The 15,410-nt window shown below is 41.6% G+C and overlaps 1 protein-coding gene across 1 annotated transcript; it reads left to right on the forward strand.

Moving 5' to 3' along the window:
- The first annotated feature begins 53 nt into the window (after positions 1-53).
- On the forward strand, positions 54-13,266 carry SASS6 (SAS-6 centriolar assembly protein). Its single transcript, XM_075287747.1, has 16 exons — positions 54-331; positions 1,375-1,435; positions 1,653-1,837; positions 3,290-3,458; positions 3,904-3,981; positions 4,252-4,371; positions 4,805-4,996; positions 5,341-5,535; positions 6,635-6,724; positions 7,567-7,746; positions 10,125-10,206; positions 10,418-10,515; positions 10,619-10,750; positions 10,844-10,911; positions 10,998-11,086; positions 13,158-13,266. Exons 1-16 carry the CDS (start codon positions 261-263, stop codon positions 13,256-13,258), a joined length of 1,911 nt encoding a protein of 636 aa, XP_075143848.1. The 5' UTR covers positions 54-260; the 3' UTR covers positions 13,259-13,266.
- The last annotated feature ends 2,144 nt before the right edge of the window (positions 13,267-15,410 follow it).

Here is a 15,410-nt window from a genome sequence, read left to right on the forward strand (position 1 = left end):
TTGCGTCATGACGTCAACACGCAGAGCACGCAGCAGGCGGTTGATTTGGAATTTGTACCGCGACAACAAGAGGCAAATAGCGAGTGAGAGGTTCGGCCAGTCCCGACGTATCGGGCCCGGTGTGCTGAGGGGCTGGGGGTGACGGGTCACTGAGGGAAGGCAAAGACAGCGGCCTGGGAGAGCTGGAAGATACAGGGAGGATACTAGTGCGGTGACCCGTATACTGGTAACCAGGCCCCAGGACAGGGCAGGGGCGCAGGATGGCGCAGGTGCACGAGCTGCTGAGCCGGGAGGTGAAGGTTCTGCTGAGGAGCCAGGACTGCAGTGAGAGGTAAAGTGGTCGCCCGTGTCAGTCACTGTGTGTGTGTGTGTGTGTGTGTGTGTCAATACTACTACCCCCAGTATACTATAGTAGTGATCAGTGTGTGTGTATATATATATATATATATATATATATATATATATATAGATAGATATAGATATATATATATGTCATACTACTACCCCCAGTATACTAAAGTAGTGATCAGTGTGTGTCCTACTACTACCCCCAGCATACTATAGCAGTGATCAGTGTGTGTGTGTGTGTGTATATATATATATATAGATATATATAGATATATATATGTCATACTACTACCCCCAGCATACTATAGCAGTGATCAGTGTGTGTGTGTGTGTATATATATATATATATATATAGATATATATATATGTCATACTACTACCCCCAGCATACTATAGTAGTGATGAGTGTGTGTGTCAGTCATACTTCCCCTTCATTCTATACACGTCTTGTGTGTACCAGTGTAACTACCGCCATCATTCTCTAGTAGTGTTATATGTGTTAATCATAAATCATTATCTTTTATTCCCGATGATTGTGCCCATTGCACATTATTCTGTACCAGTCCTATGAAACGTCCATTGATATAAAGTTTTTGTTGGCAGTATACATCAGGAAGATTTTCCGGCCAAGACTTCCAAGGCCTTGATCTATAGACCTACAGGTCATGGGTCATCTATAGGCTCTTGTATATATAAGTCCTATACCATTTAATGTACTTCTTTTCCTTGCAGTGACTGCTTTTGGCTTTATTTCCCATACAGTTTAATAAAGGGTATACTGGCACTAGCACCCTGCAGGAAGCCATGGGTACACTTTTTGACCTCTTGCTTAAATGGAGCCCTACAGACATGTGTGACTTCTATACTAGTCCTCCATATCTTCCAGTTATCCATTATGAGACGATACCCTGGTCACACTAAGTCCTATGGCGTTATCCATTGTATCCACTAAGAAGGTTACAGAAAATCTTTAACTTTTTTTTGTTCCCATAATGTCCCTCTTCTAATGTATACTACGTCTTACAGGAGGCAGACTGTCCGGATATGTATCGAGCAGCGCACAGCCTCAACGCCTGTTAATAAGAAGGTGAGCGTACAACGGACTCTTATCCTTGTCAGATCCATACAAGGGTTAACCTCATTGTCCTCCATTGGGGGCTTCATCTGCAGAACATACAAACATACTATGTGTTCTGCTTAGATTTTTCTATTGTATTGCAGGGTGCAGGGTTTTTATCTTTATTCCAGATGTTTCCATGTAAATCTATTCTCTAACGCTTTCGTGTTTTGTCTCTTTCCCGCAGGACTTGGTGGTTCGCATGACTGATGATACCGATCCTTTCTTTCTTTACAACCTTCTGATATCAGAAGACGATTTCCAGAGTCTAAAACTCCAGCAGGGCCTCCTTGTGGATTTTTCAGCTTTCCCGCAAAAGTTTATAGATTTGATTTATCAGTGTATCAATGAAGAAAATAAAGAAGTGCCTCGGTAAGACAGGCATGGCTACAGCTTGTAATCATGGAAATCTTAAAGACCTTTCATGTCTTCCTGCATGTGTGGATTTGTATACCGCTAGAAAGCCGACAGTGCGCTGAATTCGGCGCACTGTCGGCTTTCCAGTTCTGTGCCCCTGGGCTGTGAGATTTGGTAAGGGTAAGTTCACACTGAGTTTTTTGGTCAGGGTTTTGAGGCTGTATCTGCATCAAACCCTGACCAAAAAGATGGCTCCCATTGAAATCAATGGAAGCCGCTCAGGTCTTTTTTCCGGAAGCCGTTTCTTCCCACCGTCAAATTAGGCCTATTCATTGGGCCTAATCCGGAGCGGAGTGCGCGGCTGGATGTTGGTGCAGTGTACTGGCTTTCAGTCGCAGCTACGCGGTTCTTGGATCGGAACCTGAGGCGACCTCCTCCTCAGGTTCCGATCCAAAAAACCCAGTGTGAACTTACTTTGAGGCCCTCAGTAGGAGTGATCCAACAGCAGCCTTTCTTCCAGGGTTTGTTCCCATGTTCTGAGCCATCCCTACACCACATCAGATGTTTGGTTTTTTTTTGTCCTCTTGAATTCTAGTATAATCTGTAAGTTAGTGGAAATAAGCATGCAGTGTATTCACACCATTCCTGAACTATGTATGCAGACTCACTTTTATTTCTATTTGTAATGTATATATAATTTCCAAAGCTCCTGGTAAAGATTGGTAAGAGAGGGTCATTATGTTTGTTAGATGTTTTGTTTTCATTTTTTAAGTAAAAGGGGTTGTCTAAAATGGAGTTTGTTTGTTTTTTTTAACTCTTAATCCACCACTACTTTTGTTTATCCAGACAGGAAGGTGGTTATCATTGTTGCCTTGCAAAATTAGGGTCCTCGGTTTGAATCTGCTCACGGCATCTGATCTGATCATGCGGCATCTGCATGGAGTTTATATGTTCTCTCCATGCTTGCATTGATTTATTCTTCATTCTCCTTCCACATGCCAAAAATATACAAATCAGCATATTTGTTCTTCTTGGTGCATATAGGCACTCAGCCCTAACTCCCCTACTCCACAATGCTGGTCTTAGTTTATTTTTTTTATAATAGAAATGGATGTTACATGGCAGCATTAAGCTCAATTCAAGTGAATGGGTTGTAACGGACTGTCAAAATTTAGGTCGTGTCCTATTTTGGTCTGGTTTTTTCTATTCGCTCAAATGTATGCGTGATCGTGAAAAGCAGGTGCCCCTCAGATGGCACCTCAATGGTCTGAGTGTAACCTCAGTGGTTTAGTTCCATACAAGCAGGCTTCACTCATTGGTTACAGTGTGTAATATGTCATCACTTAAGGAAACAACTGGGGATTTAATTGGGGGAGGTCTTTTTTCTTGTGCTATCTATCTATCTATCTATCTATCTATCTATCTATCTACTCAGTATGTAAAGTAATTAGTATCTTTTATTTGCAGATTCCTTCTGCAGTTGACGTCTGCCGCAGTCCTTGGTATTTCACCTGCCCAGTTAGATGTGGTTGAAACAAACCCATTTAAGCACCTGACACATCTTTCTCTCCGACTCCTGCCAGCAAATGACATGGAAGTGAAGACTTACCTGGCAACGTGTTTAAAGTGTATTAAGGTATGTATTTCACAAGTACGGGCGGGTTCACACCTGTGCCACGGTCTCTGCTCTCAAGTTTCCGTCTTCTGCCCAAGAAACTGGACAGGAGACGGAAACTGGCAGTCACTTTTCAAACCCATTCATTTGAATGGGTTTGCAAAGTGAGCGCCGGTGAGCATTTTGTGGTCTCTGCGACTAAACTATTTTATTTATTTTTTTTATTAACCGGACACAGAGTCGGATATGCAGGACTTTCTCTGGTTAAAAAAAAAATGGTTTCGCTGCAGAGACCAGAAGACACTCACATGGGCGGACACTGTCTGCCGGGTTTCCATCTCCTGTCGGCAGAAGACGGAAACCTGAAAGCGGAGAACGGGGCGCAGATGTGAACCCGCCCTAATATGTTTTCTAGCTTTGGTTTGAGGTTGAGTGACCATGTACTTATTGGGCTTCTTTCATGCAGGAAGAAAAGATGGTGTTACAGCACAAACTGCAAAAAACTGAAGACGATCTGACTCGACAGCTGCTTTTCGCACAGCAGGTAAAATGTCTGAGGTTTTCTATTTTATTAAATGTTTGGGCGAATGTCACACACACTATTTTTCTATAGAACTTAGTGATTTTATTGCCAGAATTAAACATCCCAATAAACTGGATCAGTGAGGGAATCAGAAGAAACCCTATGTGCTTTTTGCTGCTTTGATTTCATTTTTTATATAGGTGTGATATCTATACACTTTTTTTTTTTTTTTTTTTTTTTTTTTTTTTTTTTTTTGCTTGTGTCTGATCATCTTTTATGTTATCTACATAGAGTTTATCCGAGAAAAGTAGTGAACTGGAAAACTTAAAAAGCGACTCTTCCTCCGTGGTTACATCACTAAAGATCCAGCACACGGCAGAGCTCACAAGTGAAAAAGAAAAGGCACAGCAGGTATTTTACCGGTCTGGAATAGAAGACCCTGTCACAAATATGCAATGCGTTTATGATTAAAGTTGTTGAGAAGTTTGAAAAAAAACATGGCTGCCTTCTCCTAGAAACAGTGACACTTTTTCCCAGGGCTGTTCTGGTAATTCAGCCTCAGCCTACTCTGCATTGGGCAAAAATGTCACGGTTTCAGAAATTTAGAAAAAAAAAAAAAATTATATATCTTTTGATGTCATACAGTCATGGATATGCCATGTCCAGGGTGACGGCCAAAGTCTGAACAAAACAATAAAGATCCTCTTCTATATTTTATACATACATGAAAGATCCTCTTTAAGACGTTACTTGTGCTCAGGTAACTTCATTGTGTAATTTTTGGTTATGTTGCTAGACGGTTTATTTTATTTCTGCATTGACTATGGCTGGTGTTTGTGTTTAGGCTTATGCTCAGCTACAGCAACAATGTGAGCAGCAAAGAAAGGAGTTTGAGACGTCTCTTCAGAAGAACACCCAGCAGATGCAAAGCAGACTGACCGAGCTGGAGCAGTCTAATAAGGAGCTTCTGGAAAGAAGATACAAGGCTGAGTCTACAGTCCGTGAGCTCAGAGCAAAGTACCAGAGTCTGGAAGAGGTATCTCTCTCTCCCTAGGACTGGGCAATTAATCATAAAATTATCCACACCGAAAGTCAGCTCAATTAATCTCTGTAAACTGTATATCAATTATTTTGCATGCCACTTAATCATGCCATCCTGTCTCTCATTGTCATTGGCTACATGGTAAGACCTAATCACGATTGCTGATGTATGAATGACTAAAACCAAAATTTAGTGGCATGAAAATGTGGGGGCATACCATATCCAAACGGAGTGTCCTAAAATAATCGTTCATTAAGTACAATCTATCAAATTTATAGACCTATATAATTTGTGGGGGAGGGTGAATATATCTCCTTATAATATTCCTCTTTCTTTAGGATTTACAACGAGCAGAGCAGAAGGTAACATCGCTTGGTAGAGAGAACAGTGCACTAGATGCTGAGTGCCATGACAAGGAGAAAGAGATGAACCGTCTTCAGACACGGCTAGCTGTTCTCGAGCAAGAGCTGAAGGATAAGGATCAGCTGGTACTGAGGAGTAATGAGGTTCTTGGAGCCACCCAAGAGCAAAAGGTAGGACCCGGAGTGTCAAATATTTAAGGAGACCCTTGTCTAGGAAATAAGAAACTTTGTAATCTTATCAGAGAGAATTCCTCTTTGCTCTTATAAGGCAGATCCCATCATGCAACATCTGCTAAAATTAGTTTCACTGTGAAAATCCCTGCTACATCTATCTTCAGAATGAATAAGTCGCTGCAGATAATGACTCTATAGAGATGAGCGAAACTCCCATTTCAATTAGCACGCACCCATAGGAATGAATGGACGCAGCCGGCACACAGGGGGTCTGCGTGCCGGCCGCTTCCTTTCATTCCTATGGGTGCGTGCTATTCGAAACAGCTGTTTCCAATAGTACTCGCTCATCTCTATGAGAGTATTAATAGAGCAGATGATCCTCAGTAACTATGAGCAGTGTATGGCAGAATATAAGTTGTAAAATGACTAGAAATTGTGACTTCTCATGTACACACAAGACAGCTTCTCGTAAAAAGTCAAATGAAATGTCAAGTACACTTTAAAGAGGACCTTTCATCAGATCGGGCACATGCAGTTCTATATACTGCTGGAAAGCTGACAGTGCGCTGAATTCAGCGCATTGTCGGCTTTCCCGATCTGTGCCCGGTGTAAAGCGCTATCGGTCCCGGTAAAGTAGCGCTTTAGTGTCAGAAGGGCGTTTCTGACAGTTAGCCAGGGATGCCCTTCTGCCCAGCAGCGCCTATCACGCTGTGCTGTGGAGCGGGTAGGAACGCCCCCTCCCTCTGCTCACACAGCTCGTCCATAGACCAGTATTATCAGGAGCGGGAGGGGGGGAAGTCACTCACCGCTCCACAGTACAGCGCGATAGGCTCCTGGGCAGAAGGGCGTCCCTGGCTAAGTGTCAGAAACGCCCTTCTGACACTAAAGCGCTACTTTACCGGGACCGATAGCGCTTTACACTGGGCACAGATCGGGAAAGCCGATAGTGCACTGAATTCAGTGCACTGTCAGCTTTCCAGCAGTATATAGAACTGCCTGTGCCCAATCTGATGAAAGGTCCTCTTTAAGCACATGACAAACCTGTGACTGTGTGTACAAGTGCGGTTTTATGTGTTTATTTCTTTATCACCAACAGGCTGTGTTAGAAACAAGTGCTGAAAAGAAACAAGTACAGATCGGGAAGTTAGAGGCGACAATAAAATCCCTGTCTGCTGAGCTCCTGAAGGTAAGTAACTCTGTGTCTGATCACAAGAATGAGGGGGGTCCTGTGTCCCCTGTTTAAGTAGTGAGAATTGGGAATGAATAATTCCACGCCATTCAATCTCTATGGGACTGACCGGAATGGTCTACTAGGTTATCTTCATCCGTCTTAAAGTGTAACCAAACTTTCTGACAATATTTTATCTTGTATTTGTGTCATTAAAGAAGTATTCCCAACTCGCCTGTTCACCAACTTGCAGGCTGATTGCTCCGTTCACTTCCATAGGAATGAATGGGAGCGGCCGGCGCGCAGGGGGTTAAGCGGCTGCATCCATTCATTCCTATGGTGTGAGGTATTCGAAACGGCCGTTTCGAATACTATTCGCTCATCTCTAGTCACTAGCCCAAGACCTCCCTCCCTGGACATCTGCCATCCACAGGCAATAAACTGGCTGGCTAGAAAGGGCAATCTCCCATTGTAGAGTATATATGTAAGACCATCAAAGTGAATGGACCCCCAATTTAAACATAACATTCCTAAAGGAACAAATAAAAAATATTTTTAACAAAGATACATAACTGAGGGGCCCTTCACCACACCAAGATATAACAGATTGAAGTGCCGCCCCCCCCCCCCCCCCCTCCGTACACAGTAACATTCAGTAAGAAGCAGTAACAGCGCTCAATACAGAAACATGGGAAAGAGTAGAACATTGCTCATCTTACACACTGGACATGTGACACCATTCATGTGGTAAGTTGTGATTGTGGGACGCCCTATTTAATATTAAAAACTAGACACTGCTTTGCAATTTCTTCATTGGAGAGTATCTCAGTAATTCCTAACTTACGTTTCGTCTTGTAAAGGCCAACGATATCATAAAGAAGCTTCAAGGAGACCTAAAGACCTTAATGGGGAAACTGAAGCTGAAGAATGCGGTGACTGTGCAGCAGGAGAAACTTATTGCAGAGAAGGATAAATCCATTCAAGAAGGGCAAAGAAAAATGGTCGAGGTTCAGCAGAGTCTGAGGATGAAAGAGGAAGAGGTGAGTGTGTTCCTGGGCTTTAGCCTAAGGCGTCATGTAGCAAAACACAGTGCATTTTATTTTTTTATTTAGAGAGTATTTCTTTGAGTTTTTGATGCATTTTTTTTTTTCTGTTGCGTTTCTATCAGCAGTCAAAAACACTGCAATTCCACAATGTGGGGCCTTAACCCCTTCTCGCCGACGGCATATTTCGATTTTCGTTTTTGACTCCCCTCCTACTAAACCCCATAACTTTTTTTTATTTCTCCGCTCCCAGAGCCATATGAGGTCTTAATCTTTGTGGGACAATTTTTTCTTCATGATGCCACCATTAATTATTCTGTATAAAGTCCCGGGAAGCTGTAAAAAAATTCAGAATGGGGTGGATTTGAAGAAAAAATGCATTTCTACGAATTTCTTACGGGCTTCGGTTTTACGACATTCACTGTGCAGCCAAAATGACATGTCATCTGTATTCTATGTTTTGTTACGATTCTGGGGATACCAAATTTATATGGTTTTATTTACATTTTAACCCCTTTAAAAAAAAAAATACAAAACTGTTTAAATTTTTTTTTTTTTTTTCTAAAAGTCGCCATATTCTGACACCCATAACTTTTTTTTTTTTTTTTATAGGTCCGTGTACGGGCATGCATAGGGCGTCTTTTTTTGCGGGGCCAGGTGTACTTTTTAGTTCTACCATTTTGGGGACTGTTTATTGGAAAAATATTTTTATAGATTTGTAGAGTGGGCGTTTTCGGACACGGGGATACCCAACATGTATGTGTTTCACAGTACTTAACTACTTTTAGATGTGTTCTAGGGAAAGGGGGGGGGGTGATTTGAATTTTTAATACTTTTTAATTTTTCATATATATATATATATATATATATATATATATATATATATATATATATATATATATATATATATATATAATATATAAAGAGCTCAACGGAAAAATGGCCTAAGTCCAAAAATCAATATTGTGAGAAAAACGAAATTTAAAGTTTTAGCCTAAAGCAAACGGGCATTATTGTGGAATATATCTATCCAATGTAATCAGCTAATGAACACCGTTAATCCTAATCATAAATTGTATTATTTATTAAAAAAATTGCAGCTTCATGTATAAATATATATATATATTATTTATTTAATATTCTTAATTAAAGCTTCAAAGCTGTATAAGTTCCAAAATTTAATACAAAAATTGCATAACAGAAATAAAGGCACATCTTAAATATGGCTTACACATCGAAGGTGCTACAGCACACGTATCTTTATGGTTGCCGCAGCAGTCGGCTTAAGTGCAATCTTATGCTAATATCGTCAAATATACCGTAAAAATTATTAAACGATGAAGAATAATAATTACCTGCCTCCCTTTTCGGCGCTAAATATGTGCAAAAGTCGATTTAGAGCCTTTTAAACAATAAGACAAAGTTTTTACACTAATATAAACAACAGACCGGAAGTCACGATTTCAATGAAAAAATGACCAACGAGAGTGAAGTAAGTAAGTTTGTATTGGACTTAGGCCATTATTCCATTGAATGTAAATTCTTCTGCATTGAAATATATGGACTTAGGTCATTAATCCTAGGTACCTTGTAAACCCAATGCATAGAACGAGGTACAAAGAAGCTTTCTAGGTAATAATTTGAAATATGACAAAATGTGGACTTAGGCCATTTTTCCGTTGAGCTCTTTATATATATATATATATATATATATATATATATATATATATATATATATATATATATATATATATACTTTTTTTTTTTTTTTTGCATTTATTAGACCTCCTAGGGGTGTTGAACCCCAGGGGGTCTGGTCACTAATGCAATGCATTATAGTGCTAATGCATTGCAATAAATCATCATTTCTTTTGCAGGCTGCATAGAGCTCCCGGCTGTCATGCCAACGTGACATCAGCCCTGGAGCATGCTCCAGGCGCACGCGATCACTGGCAAAATGGCGGCACCCACGCGCCGCTGGGAAAGTGGTGCCTCGGTCTGCTTTGACCGAGGCGCCGGAGGGGTTAATGCCTCCAATCAGTCCGGGCACCGACCGGAGGCATTAGCGCTGGGTGTCTACTGAGTAAAACAGTAGGCACCCGGCAGCTACGGCGGCTGCCTGACTTCCGGGCGGCTGCCATAGTTAAACACCCAGCATCCGCTGTACTAGTATGGCGGATGTCAGGAAGGGGTTAACCACCCTACTGTGGAACCATGAGAATGGGTATTAAATCAGAGGTGTCCAGGGATACAGCCAGGTCCTATAGACTTCTATGAAAGATATTACGGCCCCTTATATTGTATGGCTTGTACAAAAAAAAAAAAAAACCTTTGGTTTGTATTACTTCTCAGACATTTCTTCTTGTCTGTTATAGGCAGAAAAACTACAAGAACAGCTTCAGCAAACGGAAAAGAAGTTAGAAGAAAGTAAGGAACTTCTCAAGACAAATGAGAATGGTAAGGCCTCTAGATTGGCTTTTTGTTATGTTGGTGTTTCTGTGCTACACCAGCTTTTACTATGTATTATTGGTAGCATGATTGACACCAGCTAGATTATGATGATCTATAGCTTTGGAGAATTTATCTATAGGGCTTCTCATAAAATGAATGCAATAATATAGTTTTGCTTAATTTTTTATTTTTAACTTTACTTTTTGCCTTTCTGCAGTCATTTCCTGGTTGAATAAGCAACTGAATGAGAATCAGTCTGCCAGCTCCAATCCAAGCAGTGCCCCATTCAAGACAACAGTGTCGCCTAACCAGATGGTAAATGCTCTTCTTTTCTGGCTACGTTGCCATACACCTAGGTCTTACATCTAATATAAAGCTACAATGTCCATTTTACAATATTTCATTGTCTGTGTTGCAGTTGGAGAACAGGATTCCTCTCCATAGCTCCCGACTGAACTATCCACTTCCTTCTTCCTATTCAGCCATGTCTTACTCTGCACCTTCTGCATTACACCAGCCCTCGTTTGATGTAGTTCGCCCAGGTCCACGGGTAAGTTAAGCTGAACGATGTGCGTGTATAGAAGATAGACTTCTATTATATATAGACATATTTGTTAATTTCCAAACTCCTCCTCTTATAAAGGTTCAATACAATAATCCACAATCTAAAGCAAGTTTGCCAGGAATAACGCAGGGAGCAAATAAAGAAAAGTAAGTCCATCCTTCACGTGTCAGGCATTCCTACAAGGTATTGATTGCATTGTAACTTGGCTCACTGCTTTACGTGTTTATTTCAGTGGAGAGTCAGCAGGCCTGGATCTGAAGTATCTGAAGAAAAGAGAGGGCGCCTTCCCGTTACAAGGTCTCAGCCAGAACGCTGCTCAAGGTGAGAAGCCAGACGAAATTTTTGCAGCATGTTATAGGGAGTGTTTGCTTTAGGAAACCCATTTAGCAATACCTATTCTTAATAGATGCCCCCGTAGTTAGGACACATTAGATCTGCTACAAATAGTGCCTTTATACAGTGCACAGAACCCATTGATATCACTCCATTCCCTCTATACTGGAGCTGCAGGTGTAAACAGTTGCTGCCCCGGGATTCCCACATTTTATTACACAGAATCCCAGCAGTGGAATGTCCTGCAACCGGTTTATCATGAAACAAGACCGCCCCTTTAAAGAGGACATTTCACCATTTCTTTGCCTCTTTCAATAGATGTCACTCCAGTAATTCTGGAGCCGTTGGATTTTTTTCTCTGTCTCACTGTTCACGAGAAATTGCTTTAGTTTCAACACCCAATATGGTGATTAGTCTCTGTCAGGTGGGCGGTCCTTGACTTTCTGCACTTTTCAGTGACTGCCCACTGCACACAGCCTAATTGGCATATTGGGTTATGAAGATAACAGAACCAATTTTGCAAAAAACAGCGGGAGAAAAAAAATTCTAATAGAATTGGAAGGATGCAAAATGTTGGTGAAGGTGGTAGAAGGTCTTACGTTGTGTCACTCACAGCTCTAAGTGTTCTCATGTTTGGATTGAGCTTCTCAGCTGAAGACTCCCTAATACCCATGTATGTAGCACATCAGAAGGGCACAGATGCTTTGTCCATGGGGCACAAAACGGTAGCAGCCACATGATTTACATACATAACCACTTTCTCTGCCGAACGCATCCTCTTCTTAAGGTAAGGGCTCGTTCACATCTGCGCCCGGTCTCCGTTCTGCAGGTTTCCGTTTCCTGCACAAAACAGAGCCAGGAGACGGAAACCTGCAGGACTCTTTCATACCCATTCATTTGAATAGGTTTGAAAGATGTCCGGCCGTGAGCGGTGGTGAGCGTTTTATGCTCTCCGCCATGAAACTGTTTTATTTAATCCGGACACAGTCGGACATGCAGTACTCTGTGTCCGATTTAAAAAAAAAAAAAAAAACTGTTTTGCAGCGGACAGCATAAAATGCTCGCCACCGTTCACGGCCGGACCAATCTGACAGGTTTCCATCTTCTGCATGCAGATGACGGAAACCTCAGAACGGACTGCTGAACGCTAGTGTGAACCTAGCGTAAGTGAATACACTCAGTGCATTACAGACAATGAAAGCCTCCTGTGCTTGTACATGCGATGACCGCATTTGGTTATCATTCAGTATCTGTGCAGAAGATGAGGCCAGTGATCAGAGAAGGTGGTCATGTAGGTAGACCCGTGATGGTTCCATCATCTTAAAACCATAGACATTAAAGGGGATGTCTGGGGTGTTTAGACTCACTTACGTGGTCCCGCCTCACCCCAAACCCAAGTGTTTTGAAGCAGCATGCTGTAGCAGAATTTTGTAGGTAATTTCCTGTTCTATGAGGGCTGGCATAGGCAGCCCACCCACATACAGCAAGTATGATATCAAGAGAGGAGTGGAATGACTTGGGGTTTGGAGCGCTGCTTCCAGTCACCTGACCAAGGTGTTGGGTTGAGGCAGCAACCACAGGGTCCGTCATCAAGAATCTGCAGATCAGGTCAGGGAGTCTAAACTCCCTGGACAATCCCTTTAAATGAGGACCTTTCACCACCTCCAGCAAGTTTAATTATTTACATCCATTAATGGGCTCTACTGATTCTTTCACACTTGGATTTTTTTTTCTCTAGCCCCTACCGATCCATAGCAATCAGTGTTGTTAGTTTTGGTGCCTTATGTACTATGTAGACTGTCAGCAGCAGACAAAGGGTGTAATGAGCTCTCACACTGGCGGCCTCTGATTGGAGCTCAGAATTACATTCCCTGCCTGACACCGCCCTTCTGACTTTATAGGCACCAAAACTAACCACTCCTGTTGCTCAGGAACAGTGGGGGCTAGAGAAAAAAAAAAAATCCAACTATGCTGGAATCAGTGGAGCAGCAGCTAGTGAAAGGTTCTCTTTTACATACAAGAAGTGTTTGGATACTTATTGGATCTTTCTTTCTCCCAGTTACAGAGCCTCATAAATCCTCTTTGCGTATGGGAACGCAAATAAAAACCGGGCCTCCGATTCATTCTGCATACTTTCCTGGACAATTATCATCCTCTTGATATTCCTGAAATAAAATGGTCAGTTGTCTAAAGCCCTGGAGATGGAATCATGTTCATGGCTGAGCCTATGGAGAGAGGATTTGTGGCCACAGCATTACTCCTACATGGACCTCATAGGTTTGGGTCAAATGCTACTTCAGCTTCGTGTGTTTGTGTGGATCTTTATTTCCATTGTAAAGTGATTCCTGCATGATACTAGGACGTACAGCTCAGGCTATTGGGGTAAGGCTCTTCGGGCATGGAAACTTCTGTGTATAAAATTGTGTCTATGCCACAGCCTGATCTGGGACAATGGACTTTGATACTGTATTTTGCACATGGTAAATTAATTTAACAATCTTAATAATTTTATTCCAAAGAACTGTTTAAGTGCGGCTACTACCTCTTGTCTTCTATAATGTCTGTGTATATTTGTGCTCTGATCAGACTCACTTATTCAGATTACATTGTATGTAATAATCTGATTAAACACTATGTACATAGATAACTATTCAGAAGACTTCTTTAGTTCTTGGCCTTGTTTCCTCCCTGCTGGTTCCTGTACTTGCTTTAACAATGACATTTGACCACTGCAGCCATCACATGTGCATATGGAGAGGAAGCAAAAATCATTGGAGGAATGTGCTCAAGACAATTGAACAACCAAAAATAGCAGCAGTTTAAGTACCGTATATACTTGAGTATAAGCCAACCCGAATATAAGCCGAGGCCCCTAATTTTAAAACAAAAAACTGGGAAAACTTATTGACTCGAGTATAAGCCTAGGGGGAAATGCAGCAGATACTGGAAAATTTCAAAAATGTTCGGAGTTTTTGGGTGCAGTAGTTGCTGGGGAAGGGGAGAGGGTGTTTTGGTTGTCTGTCTGCCCCTTCCCTGAGCTTGAGGAATGTTTTTTTTTTTTCCCCCACTTGGAATTCAGCCTGGCTGAATATAGGGTATTTAGGATTGAGTGATTTAGAATATTTTAAGCTTCTTTTTTTTTTCTTTATTTTATGGGAGATTCTATACATTACTATTGCAGCTGGTCAGACACCCCCTCCCAAAAAAAAAAAATTTTTTTTTTTTTTGCTTGACTCTAGTATAAGCCGAGGGGGGCTTTTTCAGCACAAAAACTGTGCTGAAAAATTCGGCTTATACTCGAATATATATATATATATATAATATATATATATTTTTTTTTAAAACTATGTATAATTACCTCAATCGCCAAGGTGGTCATGTGACCACCCCAGGCACACTTTCTGATAATCTGGTGCCATTCCATTTCCAGAAAGTCACTAATACGCTCCGCTTCCTCCACCCCATCATACTTACGTGTCTTTCCCTCTGGGATGGCTCCTCTTCTTCGAATCTGCTGGCACGTACACAGACATCAGAGGCGCCATCTCTACGTCTTTGAGCTGGCAGACTCAAAGAAAAGAAGGAGCTCGTCTAGAGAAGAAGGCATGTAAGTATGGTGGAGTGCTGGGCCGAGTTACTTATTAGAGATGAGCGAGTAGTATTCGATAGAATACTTCGCTCCCATAGGAATGCATGTAAGTGGCCAGACACCAAGGGGTTAATTGCATCAAATATTCACTACACTTAGCCCCTTGGTGTTCGGTTACTTACACACATTCCTATGGGAGCGAAGTATTCTATCGAATACTACTCGCTCATGTCCACTACTTAGGCTCCATTCCCACGGGGTAACCCGCCGCTCATTCTTACACGTGTTACGTGTCAGAGTGAAAGGCGCTTCAAAACAGATCCCATTGATTTCAATGGGTGCCGGCTTACTTGTGCTACCCATTGAAGGCAATGGGAGGCTTTTTTTTTTTTTTTTACCTATTGCGTATCACATGGAAAATAGGTAAAAAAAAAAAGTCTCCCGTTGATTTCAATGGGTAGCACACATAAGATGGCACCCGTTAAAATCAATGGGATCTGTTTTGAAGCGCCTCTCACTCTGACACGTAACACGTGTCAGAATGAGTGGCGCGTTACTCCGTGGGAATGGAGCCTTATGTTTATTAAAAAAAAAAGTATAGCAGGATATCCTCAGGCCCAAGAACATTATATATCACACTATTAAACTGAGTCCATTATCTAAGAAATCAAGTACTGGGCTGACTACAAGCAAATTTTTAGTTTCGGGTAAAATGAGCTAGAT

This window comes from Leptodactylus fuscus, chromosome 9 (genome assembly GCF_031893055.1).
Source record: "Leptodactylus fuscus isolate aLepFus1 chromosome 9, aLepFus1.hap2, whole genome shotgun sequence".
NCBI lineage: Eukaryota > Metazoa > Chordata > Amphibia > Anura > Leptodactylidae > Leptodactylus > Leptodactylus fuscus.